Source organism: Plectropomus leopardus, chromosome 21, assembly GCF_026936395.1.
Source record: "Plectropomus leopardus strain MGB_pleo_1.0 chromosome 21, ASM2693639v1, whole genome shotgun sequence".
Lineage (NCBI taxonomy): Eukaryota > Metazoa > Chordata > Actinopteri > Perciformes > Serranidae > Plectropomus > Plectropomus leopardus.
This window is the reverse complement of record NC_142196.1, coordinates 6,074,131-6,088,513: the sequence shown is the minus strand read 5'-3', so window position 1 is coordinate 6,088,513 and position 14,383 is coordinate 6,074,131. Positions and strand designations below refer to the sequence as shown.

Genomic DNA, 14,383 nt, shown 5'->3' with positions numbered 1-14,383 from the left:
TGCCGTCATCTCTGATTGGTTTACGGTGTGCACCGTGTCCTTGGACTGCCATCACAAAGGCTTCTTAACGTACCGATCCAAGAGCGCGCACGCCTTGATCTGATAATCTACGACAGAATCAAAAGGAGACATTTACCCCTAATTTGAGGACTACGGTTTCATATTTATGACAGATGTTGGTGGAACTTAAAAAGAGCTAAATCTCCCCAGACGTCTAATATCCTATTTCTGCGTACGGGCACGGGTTGTTTTCAGCCTTCTCTTTCATTATTTCAGCTTTTAATCAGTAATTAATCAAGTCAAAAATATGATGCAAGATTAGGGCAGCCATGAAAATTATGGACTGGGAGAAGAATCAGGAGTTTGAAACAGCTCCTGATATCCGCCCCCTTAATACTTTCCACAACATTTTCAAACCACTGTGGGGCTGTGCAGACATGCAGAGAAGAGAGAGAGGGAGAGAGAGTCTGCATTCTTCTCAGCTTGTTCTTTTCCAAACAGTCCCTTAATAAGGGATGGAGCAACGGACCTATGCTGAGTTACAAATGAAACACACTGTAAGTCATTGGAGCAGAATAATTATGTTTTTGCATGAGCTTGTGTATACGTATGAGTGTACACACGCGCCGGAGTGCTGAATATAGTGTTACATTGAACATTTAGGGCAGACTTTGTTCCACTGTGGGCAACTTGTGGCTTACGTTGTCTGTGCCATTTCTCCTGTGGTTAATCTACTCATTCAGCACCCTCTGCCCCCCTCCTCTACCCCCACCCAGGGAGTATTAGCCTCTGCCACACAGTGGAAAACACACACCGCTCATCTGCATTTCTCCTGTAAAGACATCAAACTGTAACCAATATCCACCAGGGTTGACATCATTACAATAAACATTAAAAAGTATAATGTTAATGATATCCTATTGAAAGCGAGAAGTCAATTTTCTGGAAGTTCAAACCTCCAAAAACCCACTCTGGTCAGCCATTTATCGCAGTGTAAACACTACTGGTTAATTAGGCTTTAAGTAATACTATGATAGTCATTAATTCTCTCTGTCGTAGAGTTTGACAAGCTGCCATCTCACTGGCTCAGTGGCAATCTCCTCTACTTTCCGCAGGGTGGGCAGGTGCACAGGGTTTCATTACGACACTCAACAGTTATAAATCGCTGCTCCTCAGCTGAGGAGGGCCCGCAGTAATCTAGTGCCCCTAAAGATCACTTAAACCTTTCTAGACAGCTCCATCCAAATAATGAGGAGAATTCTCTTGCCCTCCCCTCGAGTGCTGCCTTAGGGTAAATAAATTAAGGCGCTGTGCAGCAGCAAGCAGCACCCAAGCGGCACCGTTCAGGGCTGTAAAATGAAGCCAAGGTGAAAAGTGCCAAAAAAGGCTGTTCCATGAAAAGCCACTTGAGGCTGGCTGCAGAAGGGAGTCAATTCCCATAGATGTCCATTTTAAAATGCCATACTTTACAGCATAAATAAACATGTTTACAACCTGGTACGATAAATAAGCTTTGGTCTCTATAGCTAGTTTCTCCAGTTACCACATCTGTACTAATTTAAATTAAATAACTTTAGCATTCCAAGAAACAAAAATGACATGAACCTTTTTGTTGCTTCATAAAAAGCCCCAAAATTAATTTAACTTGAAATGACCTTAAATAACAGTAAAAAGTCGAACAAGAATATATAAAAACTCAATGACAAAAACTGCAGTTAGATCCTTACAATTCTAAGGTGATGAGTTTACATTTTCTGAAGGCTTAAATTCATGCCAATATTGAAGTGGGATCTATACTTTTGCATCAAATTGACGTTTAGTGTTGCCATTGTTCCTGGCTTCATATGAGTACAAGAAAACAATGTAAAATGCCATAGGCTTGTGCTAATAACTTAACCTGTGGTATATTAGTGGCAAAAATGTGTTTAATCTGTGCAGGGGTTTCCCCACACATTTATTTGTGGTGGCCTGCCATGATGAAAACATACGTCACCAGAAACAGAGCTCTTTTTTGGGGGCTGAACCGTTCATCAGAAGCGCTGTTGGAATACTGACCCCGTTCAGTTACTGACTGCATCACACTCACGGAGCACAGGGCATACTCTGGGCACAGACGGAGCAGCAGAATGTCAGACACATTGAAAGTGAAATTTAACCACTCATTCTGCTGGGTCTAAAAGTTTGCATTCACTTACAGCAGCTGCTCCTCTCATCCATCGATCTGATCTGGTCAACTTTGAACAGACTGATGGATCAATTATCCACCCTGCAAGTGACAAACTGCTGCCGAGGAAGAAAAAGAACTCATGAAGAGCTCTGTGTTCACAGACTCGCAAAAACCTCAGAATGATACTTGGCACATGGGCACATGAGCATTTAAAAGAAAGAAGAAGAAGAAAAAAAAAAGTTTGCTGTCTGCCTGTGCCAGAGGGCAGAGACGCTTAACAATAGGCTGTCGTTTGATGGCTCCAAAAATCCAAGATGGCAATGATCAAAATGCCAAACTTGAGGCTTAAAAATGGGAAAAAAAAATTGTCTATGGCAGCACCCCATCCCTCACCAACATCTCCCAACAACCACCTCATTTTCGGCACTGCAGAGACTGAATTAGACAGAGGGGATGGAAACTCATTTGATCCAGAATTAAGGAACGATTCAGGTCCTGTTGAAACGCAGCCTGCCTGTTTGTCATGAAAAGCCTTGAGTTTGTTGGAACACCAGCATGTTTGTCACAGGATGATCCAAACATAAGGCTTACTCACAGAAAAGGAATGCAGCTATGTGTGGCACTGAGATCCAATACCTCTTTAAATGCTTTGACAGGTCAAATCAAATTTGTTGACAACAGATCTGTTTTGAATTTCCCTGGAATGAGAGCTGAGTAGTGGCAGTGTCCTGGTGTGTTTTTCTGCAAAACGAGTTGTGTGTGTTGGGGTAGGGAGCTAAAGTTTCCCTTAGTCCCACACACACACATGCACCTCCTAATGGTGCGCACCAGGCTGTGACTGGGCAATCGCCAGAACTGCAATTGCGTGCACTCACAGACACACACTGTCTCTCTTTCTCTCTCTCACACACACAGACACTTTGATTCAAAGTCCTTTCAGTACAACAGAAACATGAAGGAAAAAAAGATGAGCATATTTAACATAGTGTAAACACAAGCTGTGACTATGCACACACACACACATAGGCATACACACACAATTGCTTGGAAGTTGCCAGCAGTCCTGCAAGCCCATTTTCCAGAGTGATAATATCTAACAGCCACGTAGGAAATTCAGCATGTGCCTAAAGAAAGCGCCCGGAGGCCTCTGCAAACTGTGAATACAAACTGCCCACTTGGACACGAACATCCTGTGCATCGCTACACAGCAGCACCTGTAAGAGAAACGTCTACAACTGCAGAGAGAAAAAAGTACAGTGAGACAAATGTTTGTAAAAAAAAAATATAACAGATGACCAAAAAAGACTCAAGTCTTGCATCTGCCAACGGGCGTCTGAAAGAGGAGAAGCCTGAGAACAATACAAGCATTAGGTCCTCCAGACATCACGCGTAGGCGATCAGTGAGATGACAACACAGGGAAGAATAAAAAATGACGTTTTCCCTCAAATCAAACTTCATTTTGTGCAGAGAAGGGAGAGAGAAAATGTGCGGTGGAGCGAAGAGGAAAAGGCTCATAGTGAAACCACCTGTTGTGAGGCCTCGGTACCGTGAGGTCCGCCATCTCAGGGCCGTGGACTAACTACAGGAGACCGCGCTGACAGCTCCAGTGCCATCCCGGCTCTCCCTGCCGGGGGCCTTCTCTCCTCTGGACTAATGTAGACGACATCTATGGAATTAACCACGCATGGCAGCTGGGGATTAAGTGAGTATTATGCTCGTGGCTCGGTGCCGCGCGCTGCGGTTTAACGCTGTAACACTTAGTCTCGTTCGTGGGCACCAAATGTGGGAAGCATTACCGGCTCTCTCGGCCTCACTATGCGTGCCCATTACTGGCTTGGTTGGAAGGTATGAGGAAGCCTCGTGGAAGGCGGCTCGGGAGGTGGAGGACGCTTTCCACACTGTCAGCCATTATTACCCCAGCAGTGAATAAAAGGAAGAGGAGCGCGGCTGCTCATAATGACAAAAATACAAAAGCCCAGGGTAGACGCAAGGACTGCTCTGCTTCATTTATCACCAATTTGCTTTGCTTGCATAATGCAAGGAAGCGTGCTAGACTGTCAAGGCAAAGTATGTCCAGATTTCTGTAGATCTGACATTATTATAAAGACAGTGAGCCATGTCACTGTGGGCCAACATGCAGCACTGTAAAACACCTCCAAAGGTTTCAAAAAGGTCTCAAGGAGATAAAAAGAGAAGAAAAGAAAGGAGACTAACCGGAAGGAAAAGAAAAGAGTAAAAAGTCAGGAAAGACTCAAAGATTCAGAAGAGGAATCTGGAGAGGAATCAGTGGTCTTGAGGAGAGGAAAGGATAAAGTCAACATGTTCTCATCCCAGGTCATCACATATTGCAGCTTTGTCAGTCGACCTCTGCGTCTACATGTTACATTTAAGGTATCCCTCTGCATCTGCTCTTCCTCTTATGCAGCTACCATAACGTCAACTAATGCTCATGGTGGGATGATGCTGCATGTGATTAGGTTTCAGCAACAAAAGCACATGGCAACCGACACTGGGACATCAACACACGCACATGTTGGCACAGATATTTAGGATTTGGGGAAGGAGTAGAAAAAATCATTACATTCAGACGGGAAGTGAATATCTCACTCCTGCATCAAAGTCCTGGTTTGCCCAACCCATCTACCCTCCCACCTGCCCTCCAGGCGCCCTCAGGCTTCTTATATTATGTTGTTACCGGCAGCGTTTCAACCTGATGTTGTTCTGCCGCATTTCATGCACATGCGACAGTTTCCATCCAGCCATGTTTTAAAGTGTTGCGGCCTTTGTGTGTATTAGGTGGACATGGTAGGTGCCATCCGGCCATCCATCGGTGCATAATAACACTGCAAACGGTTCTGACCGGACATGTTCTCACCTGCAGCCATGCAGCCGTGTATCATGGTAAAAGAGCCTTTTGGCGTTGCACTATTACACCAAAAGCAATGACAAAGCAGCGGTCTTTTATGAGTTTGGAATTAGAACAGGCTGAAATAAGAAAGTAAAAAGGACTGATTATAAAGGAAAAGAAAAGGAACCTGGAGAGGAATCAAGAAAGAGGAATTAAAAAGGAAAAGGACAGGATTAATGAGAGAAGAGGTATTAAGAGGGGAAAGGAAATGAATCAGGTGAGGAATCATAACGGTAAAGAAAGCATTTGGGACAGGAATCAGAAAAGGAGAGAAATTAAGACAGGAAAGGAGAGAAATCAGAAACAGAAAAAAAGAGGTGAAAGGAAATGGTTGGGGAGAGGAATCAAAAGAGAAAAGGAAAATAATCGGGAAAGAAATTAGGAGAGGAGAGAAGAGGAATCATTAGAGGAATCAGGAAAGGAAAAGACTTAAGAGAAGAAAGTGAAGAATGCAGGAGAAGAATCAAAAGTGGAGAGGAAAGGATTCAGCAGAGGAATAAAAAAAGGGGGATGAAAGGAATCAGAAGAGGAAATCAGAAAAGGAGAGGAATTATGGAGGAATCAAGAACAGAGAGAAAAGGAATTAACCCTTTAAAACCTGAGCAAATTGGCTTGATTTCTTTAAAAAAAAATAATATGAGGAGAAGAGTGACCCAAGTGACCCAAAATTAGCAAGAAATTAGTAAAAAGTTACAAAAAATACTTGAAAATTCTCCCAAAAGAAAACAACAACAAAAAAAAAACTAAAACAAGGAAATGACCTGAAAAAATGCTTAAAAAATAATTATTATTCTGAATCATAATTATAAATATGCTATTATCATAATTACAAATATAGTTTTTAAAAAATCATTTTCTAAATCTACAAAATCTTGCAATTTGCAGGACATTTCTCAAGTTGCTCACTGCCTTTTTTTTCGTTAATCCGGGCATCAAAGGGTTAAGGGAGGAAAGGAGAACAATCAAAGGGGGAAAAAGAGGGGAATAGGGAGAAGAATCAGGAGAGGAGAGGAGAATGGACAGCAAGTGAAAAGAAGAAAGGAGGCCTATCCAGACAGACAGGCGTGTGTCCTTCAAATGCTCCCGGCACACAACTGTTAACAGGCATCTGTGAAAATGATTACGGTACAGTAGTAAAGTGGGCTCCATGGCTGACCTTACGTGATTGTATCAAACGTCTAACTACTTCGGGATGTGCTCACAATACTGTATACATATACCATACCTGATCCAACCTCTAGACTTTAGGAAGTTTCAGATAAATTTCAGCTGAGCTGGTGAACTTCTTTATTCTACTTATAAATACATGAAAGCAAAAGGCAAAGTTTGTCAGTGTGACATTTGAAATCCGTACGTGTAGCAGTCCACGGTGGTGAACTCATTAGAGTGTTATCTGGGGAGAACACATTCTGGGAGTAGTTTCCACGGCCCCCGCACTAAGCATTTGGAAAGTGGTACCCAACCCAAGTGTTACAGGCTTATACGGTGGAATAGCGCTCTAGACCTTTGGCTGCGAGAGGTCCGTTTGTGTCGAGCGCTATTTGTTTTTCCCCTCCGTCTTATCCCACAGCTCTTTGGGCTCAGGAATGTCTCGTCTCAAAAACGATGCCTGATGCCTTATGTGTTGGCAGAAAAAAAAAAAGCATGCACATGCACGCGCACACACACACACACACAGATACTTCTGTTTCTACTGGAGTCCTTGAAGCCACTATCAACATGCCAAAAGGGGCCTCTGAGTGCCAAATGTACTGAGACTAAATGCCTGATTTCCTGTTTGTCTCATCAGTCACAGACAGAGAAGATGCTCTACAACAAAGCCACCGTCACGGAAATTCCACGTCTCTCCTCCGACTCTTTAAACAACCCATAAAAGCACACCTGTTAGCCAGTGTATATATACCTGCTCTGATTGCATGCAAATGTTGGATATTTATAAAAAATGCATATCATTTCAATCTTACAAAGGGCTCTGTTTGGGCGCAGATGGGGGAAAAACTCACTAATTCCAAAGCATTGGCTCCCACATGTCCTCAGCTATTGAACCTGCAGCCTGATGAACTCATTTCAACTTGGAAATGGAGCATTTTTTATTTCAGTTTATAACACTTTATCATTTTTCCCATAACTTGGACATAATTGGATTGTGAGAGGCTGATGGATATCGCAGCACCAGATCCTTCAGCTTTGACTTATCTGGAGCTACTTGCTTGCAGTGCAACCCCACCCATCCATCCATCCATCCACCGACCAATCCATCCATCCATCCATCCACCGACCAATCCACCCATCCATCCATCCACTGATCAATCCACCCATCCATCCATCCACTGATCAATCCACCCACTCACCCATCCACCGACCAATCATCCATCCATCCATCCATCAACCGATCAATCCATCCATCAATCCATCCATCCCTTCACCCACCCACCCATCCATCCATCCATCCACCAACCAATCCACCCATCCACCCATCCATCCATCCACCGATCAATCCATCCATCCATCCACCGATCAATCCATCCATCCATCCACCCACCGACCCACCCACGCATCCATCCATCCATCCATCTATCCATCCATCCATCCATCCATCCATCCATCCATCCATCCACCCACCCACCCAGGTTTTTTACTGAACCTGGGTGGTTTCACGGCAAATTAAAGTCTTTCCCAGTGGCATTTGTGGCACAAAACCTGGATGTTTTTACCAAACTCGATGCTTTTAACAACACATCCCAAAAGTTTTCCATTGTTTTTTCACCAGCCACATTTGTTACACCACACCTGTTTTTTTTTTTTTTTTATTAACCCGACCTCTGTATTTTTACCAGAACTGGGTGATTTTACTAGCTCATCACAGTAGTTCCCAGCAGTACTTGAGCCACTGAATCTCGTGTTTTTAATAGCACATCATAGTGTTTCCCAGCAGTAACTGAGCCATTGAACCTGGTTGTTTTTCACCAAACTGTCTCTGCTTTTGTGCTACCAAACACGGGTGTTTAAAGCCAAAACATGATCTTTTCCTAACCATAACCAAGTGTTTTTTGTGCCTAAATGTAATGATAACTTCACCCTGTGTTGTTGAGAAATGTTAAGTATTTATGTATCTACTACAAAATAATGTAAAAATGTGATGTATCTATAGTTTGCAGAAATGTACATTGTGAACACCTCTTATGGTCATTGGGTTGCTTTCTCTCTTTCTGGATGTTTAGTGTGTGCGACTTTGGAATTATGTTAGTGATGTGTTACTGTAACTATTCCACCATCTCACAGTGCAAGTGTATGGAGTTTCTGTTGTGACTCTGGTTAAGTTCACTGATGGATCGCCTGAAAAAAAATTCTTCTGGTGCATCTTCTACTTACAAAAACAATGGGTGTCAAAACTGTGCTTTACTATCCTGTACAGTCTCAAAGCACTGCTTTCTATAAAAGCCCAATTAAAGGCTTCATGGGGCGTAGATTTCCTCCTCCTGAGTCTGACTTAATTCTCTCGTCTGCTGGCTCTAAATTCAAGAAACATCTGAGCACAGGAATCTGCTCGCCCCCCGGTAGTGCTTGAGGATCGCTTTTGGCTAAAGACCTTACAGACGTTGCATCACTGCAAGAGGCATGAAGGGAAAACAAACCAAAAACTAAGGACAACAATTGCCTACCCCCTCCCACCGCCTCCTTTATTTCCCCATGCAACCTCAGTAGCATTGCAAAAGCATCTGTAAGTTCTAGGATTTCAAACTTTTAGGGACGGGCCAACTCTAAATCATACAACCACATCCAACAGGCTGAAAAGCCATGCAGCAAGTACTCACATAGAAAAGATGTTATTATAACTCACAATTTTTTTCTCCTCCTCCTCCTGAGGTTCTCTCATTTCAGTTAAACCTCGTTCTGGGCTGCTGGAGTCGAGAAATGCTGCTAACCCGCTAGAGTGCTGGATGTTGTTTGGGTACCGAGGAGGAAGAGGAGAGGCTGAGGTCATTGACCTCATGGAGGAGGCAGGGTGACAGCAAGGGCAAGCCTGAAGGGGACGGAGAGGAGTGGAAAAAAATGGACTGGTGTTTGGCAAAGTTCAGCCTTGGGAAGTGACCCTGATTGAGCTTGGCAGACATGGCTCAAACTCAGTATTTATAAACTCGCGTGTGCACTGGATATCCTGTGAAATCTGGAGTCTAAATGGTGTAGTGTGCAAGGAGAGCTCCGAGGCCAGCTCACCTCTTGACCTCAACATCTGAATATAGACAGAATGGGATAAAGAGAGCAAGTAAGAGACTGAAGGGGAAATAAAGAGACAGAAACGAAAGAAAAAGGCAGATGGACAGACAGAGGATTTGTACGCGAGCCAGCTCGTACAGCCTGTGGTCCTCCAGAGGGACGATACCTTATGATTTGTCGGGAAAATGACAGTGGTAATAAAAACATGATGGGGAACATTTTCTGTACAAGACAGAGAATTGGAAGCAGCAGCTTTCTGGAAAGGCCTGCAAAACCAAAGCGGACCACGGTAATTGTCATTAAGTCTGACCGGGACCACATCAACGAGGCCGGCGCTCGGCCGGACCTCCAGAACAAAGCGTGGAAAACAAGCAGTCTTTTTAACCCAAATCCATCCAGAACCATTCTCATAGATGTCTTCAGACCCACAGCAGAGGCAGAACAGGATAACTACCACATACTGCAAATCCATGACATGATGTGCCAGTGTGCTCATGACGCTGTCAGCAAGAGCGCAGAAATAGCACACCGTAGGCTAGAGAACCACTACACTCTTAGTGTTTTTACATGGGAGTCCAAGTTGAATCAGTTGTACCAAAAACACTCGGGGAGTTAGAAGGATATGTCAAGTAGATTATGAAAAGCAGATATATATTTGTCAGTGTAATACTGTCTGGCACACATTACAAAGACTGGTCTATGAAGGAAGGGCTTAAGGGTCGAGGACGGATTATTGGAGAGGACATATGTAAATCTAATACAATCTTGGCCACTGTCTCCACTGTTAATGCATTAATGGAACAGCCACGTCAGGAGGGCAGAGGACTAAAGGAGGAGAAGAAGACAACATCTCTCACCTAGGTGGAATCCGCTACTATAGTCAGCATCCTCTGGTGATGAGAAAAGACAGAAAGGAGAAGCCAGAAGAGAGGCACATCATCATGTTAAAGAAAAAAGACACCTACCCTTCTAAGCACATACAGGAAAAGTAAAAGTCCAAAGAAATACACATAAAAAACACATAAAGGTACAATAAAAAAGACAGAAATCTGATTAGATTGATTGTTACTCATGTCAGTTAATTAGTTATGTCCAATGATGAGTGACAGCCAATGATGTAGTGGTAAATAAGACAATGACCTCCAGCTGATGCATCATGAGGCAGATGACTACCAACATAACCAAAAAAAATCCTCGTAAAAATAATACAATTAGTTAACCTCAACAAAACTCAAGGATAAACCATATTCTTCAAATAACATTTGCATAAACTGGATTTGGTTTACAGTCCACTACATCCTTGGCCAATTCGTTGGATGACTGTTTTTCTTAAGTTTATGAATAATTTAGTATTATGAGTTTGGCACAAGATTACTGGAGGTGTCCATGTAGAGGAATGATTCTCCAAGCGACGTCTACTCCAATGAAAATGACAAGTTATCTGGTGAGAGATGAGGCTATGTACAGCACATGAGCCAATAACCTACAAACTCCCTGCAGTGTTTAAGAGGAGAAATCGACGGGGGCGTCTGATGCTCTCCTTCAGGAGCGATTATTAGCTTTGACATGAGAAGACAGGCCCAATGAAAACAAGAGGGATGAGGAGCAGAGGTGAGAGGTAAACCTTTCATAACACACAAAAATTATGAAGGGGAACCAATCACAAATGGTTTTACTGTTTTTTTGAGTCGCAACACTATGAGTCAGTAAAGTGCAATTCAATGGGAGATGCCAGAGAAGTAGTACCTTCGATCTCCTCAGCTGTGAGTGCAAAGGAAGCAAGGAGTATTAATGAGGCAGGAGAATAGGAAGTTTTGATGAACAAAAAGTAAGTTATGAGACAAGATGGGAGAATAAAGAAGAGGAAACCTACCAAACTCTACTGCCACATCGTCTTAGAAAAGCAAAAACAAGACAAACAAATGACAAAAAGAAGAGTTAACATCTCAATTTCTCATGTGAAATACTCTAATTTGAGCTAAAATATATTAGTTATGAAAAACACTTGTACACAATACTGTGACAACATTGTTGTGCTGAGTAGTTTCTCTTACAAACACTGAAATAGTTCTGAATGAATCTATTTCATTTTGCACTACTATCCTTATTGGGTCTAAAAGTTAACTGATCTCAACAAAACAAACAGAAAAATAACAACAATCACTAAATATGGTCCCCTTACTAACTTTTTTCAACTGCAACCCATGGTCTTCATCAGTGTATGACATATGCCCAGCCGTCATGACATTAATAAAGTACGAAATTCTGGAGGAAGATTATTTTTACAACCCCTTTAAGATAAAACCACACCAACACCAACTTCAACTTCCGCATGACAACAGTGGGCTTCCAGACATTAAAGCCCCATAAGTTGGCTGCCAACCTTGGTAGCTGTAGCAACATGTATCTTACCAAATTACACTTTGTCCTTGATCCTGCTACATTTTTGGAGTTGAGGGAGGAGTTGACTGAAATCACCAGCTACTATGAAGATTCCACCCGGTTACTTGGGCTTGTTGCTGCTGATGGCATCATACAATTCCAGCAATGCATTTTTTTAATTTTCATCAGTCTTGTGTCTTTTCTGCTCTGAACAAGGTCTACCCATCCAGTGCAATAGCTGGATCCAATAGCTTGACCTAGTAGGATTCATAAAAGAGGTCAAGGGGCATCGAAACCCAAAGTCCTCCTCTCTAACAAGGAAGACAAGAGCAGGTAAAGTTCCTCATTGTTTTGGCAAGGATCTTCTTGAATGGCACATCAATAGGCTGGCAGCCAATAATCAGGCCTTGATATCCATTAGCGGATGTCCAAAAGTGGGCATAGTTTCATCTACAGTGGGTTTGTAAAAAAAATCCGTCCACCGTTGAAGACCAAGAGATGCAATTGAAAGCTCAGAAAAAAGCTAGTAATATTTTATCGAACTATAAGAATGAACTGACATTCTACTAAATTATATTTCTATTGTTTCTATTTTGCTACATGACATATTTTTACCTAGTGAGACACAGGCGGTGGTACATGGCTGTTGTGCATCTGCTGTGACTTTACAGAAAGAAACATATTCAGATTCAAAAGCTTCCAAAATCCTGCTTACATTGTTCAAGAGTTCAGACCAAAACAATAAAGAGCCTACTCTGAGCTAGACTTTTGAAACCGGGATGTGTTCTACATTAAAGCGTTTCATTTTGATTTAAGGTAGCTTATGAAATGACTCCAGATGTTTAAGAGTGCCATCCAAACAGCTATAAGATGATGGTTTCAAAATGGTAGCTGATGCAGGATCAGTGTGTGTGTTTGTTTAAAGACGCTGTTAACATTTGGAGGCACTTATAGATGCTTCCTCCTCTTCACGTGTTCCCATTTTGGCCAAACAAGGTTAAATCAAAACATACATAACACCATCTACCACAGCACGGGGCTCGCCTTACAGCGCCGCGTTCATTTCCCAGAGCGCACCGCAGCTTGGGGAGCTGTTACGTCACAGCCGGAGTTAATGACTAGCCAAAACAGCAGTCAGGAGCGATCACCGCGAAGGTTGCTCCGTGCTAGAAACATCAGGCCTGAGAGCCATGATTGTTTTGAAGTGTGGAGCCAAATGTGTCCGCCTTTATCTGACATCTTGTTTCACATGTTAGTGTTCACGGCAATGTTCTGACTGATGTTGCCCTCCTCCTGCCGTAATGTGACATTTTAAGTTGGACCAGCACCTAAAGTACATTCTGAGGTAATTGTGGAGGGGGAAAGACAGAGAGACTTGAAAGAGGAAACAACAAGGACAATATGAGAATGATAAAGATATCGAAAAACCTTCCAAGTGCTGCCCCTATTACACTCTGGAAGGCTTTCATCTGGTGCCTATCTGCCACAGGAATGGTTTGCATTGCCTAATGGCCTTGCAGCCTTGTACACCAACATTCCTGGTCTAATGAAACACCATGCGATAACACTGCAGAATGTAAAGGGCGCAGCCAATCTGAAAATGCTTAAACGGTGGAAAACCTTTTGTCTTTTCTGAGAGAGCATTTTACCCAGCAGTCAAAAGCAACCTTTTTGAGAGCAGTGAGAAAGAGCTGAAGTCATGATCTGATGTATGTGTGGACAGCGAGGCCTGCAGTGATGGTGGCAGCCAAGCCTATCATTTACTGAGCGCAGGGAGCCATGGCCGCCCAGATTGCTGCCGCTGACTTTCGCAGACATTCTCAGTGTGCAGCCAACCAGCGTACCAGTCAGCTAACCAGCCGTACTAGATTGGATGGACGCTTCATGGCCGACCCCCCCCCCCCTCCCCATCTCCCCTGGAAAGGGACACACGCTTAGGGGTATATCACATATCGCCCACATACCAAAGATTCACCACAGAGGATGACAGAAGGGGTGAGATGAGGGTAGTGTTGGAATGAAGGGAAAGGAAGGATGACAAAAAGAGAAAGACGAGTGGATAACTCGATAGGATAATTCTAGTGTATTCCAACTTGAGTCTTATTTTTGTAGTTTTAGATGTTATTATTGGTTATGATAACGTTGGGCCTCATTCACCGTATCATCCTAAGTTTTTTCTTAAATGTGTTCTTGAGAAAGGAAAGTCTACGTCAGATTCATGATGTGTTCTTACACTGTAGAATTGATCGCACCTGTTGTTTTTATAATAATGAATCCCATTGTCCTGATAAATTGAAAGCATGTCCCAGTTAATTCCTATTAGCATGGGTAAATGCCACGCCAAACCCCCTAAAAAGGGCATAAAACTGCAGGATCATGTGTACACAGAAGAAGAAAAAGAACAAAAACAAAAATTGAGAAAATGAAGTTAAGAATGGCCAAACAATTGTCTAAAGAGAGTGAAGCATTCGACTCAATCAAAAAAAGAACAAAAGCCTTCAGAAGTTGTGAAGTAAAAGGTTCTTCTGCAGGAAGTAAATGCTAAACAAGCTATCATATTTAGTAGTAGTGGATATAAATTAACACAAAAAGACCCATGGAATGCTAAAAATGCGCATTAATCCACCACCTACACCTGATACACCCCAAAATTGTCAAAAGCAAAATTGTCAGAACTGAGGACAGAGACAATAGCCACAGCAAGAGA

The 14,383-nt window shown here is 42.7% G+C and overlaps 1 protein-coding gene across 6 annotated transcripts in view; it reads right to left on the bottom strand.

The window, feature by feature from the left end:
- mpp7a (MAGUK p55 scaffold protein 7a) overlaps positions 1 to 14,383 on the bottom strand; it is a 175,035-nt gene that overhangs the window by 33,397 nt on the left and 127,255 nt on the right. For 2 of the 6 annotated variants that reach the window (XM_088072300.1, XM_088072304.1), the window contains 4 exons: positions 12,292 to 12,339; positions 11,168 to 11,188; positions 11,041 to 11,055; positions 10,152 to 10,184 (listed from right to left, as the gene is read on the bottom strand). The exons of 1 other annotated variant lie outside the window; for it this stretch is intronic. In XM_088072300.1, the coding sequence (XP_087928426.1) occupies positions 10,152 to 10,184; positions 11,041 to 11,055; positions 11,168 to 11,188; positions 12,292 to 12,339 (117 nt within the window). The remainder of the gene's footprint in view (positions 1 to 10,151; positions 10,185 to 11,040; positions 11,056 to 11,167; positions 11,189 to 12,291; positions 12,340 to 14,383) is intronic. 3 more of the 6 variants (XM_088072301.1, XM_088072302.1, XM_088072303.1) reach the window with 3 other exon arrangements.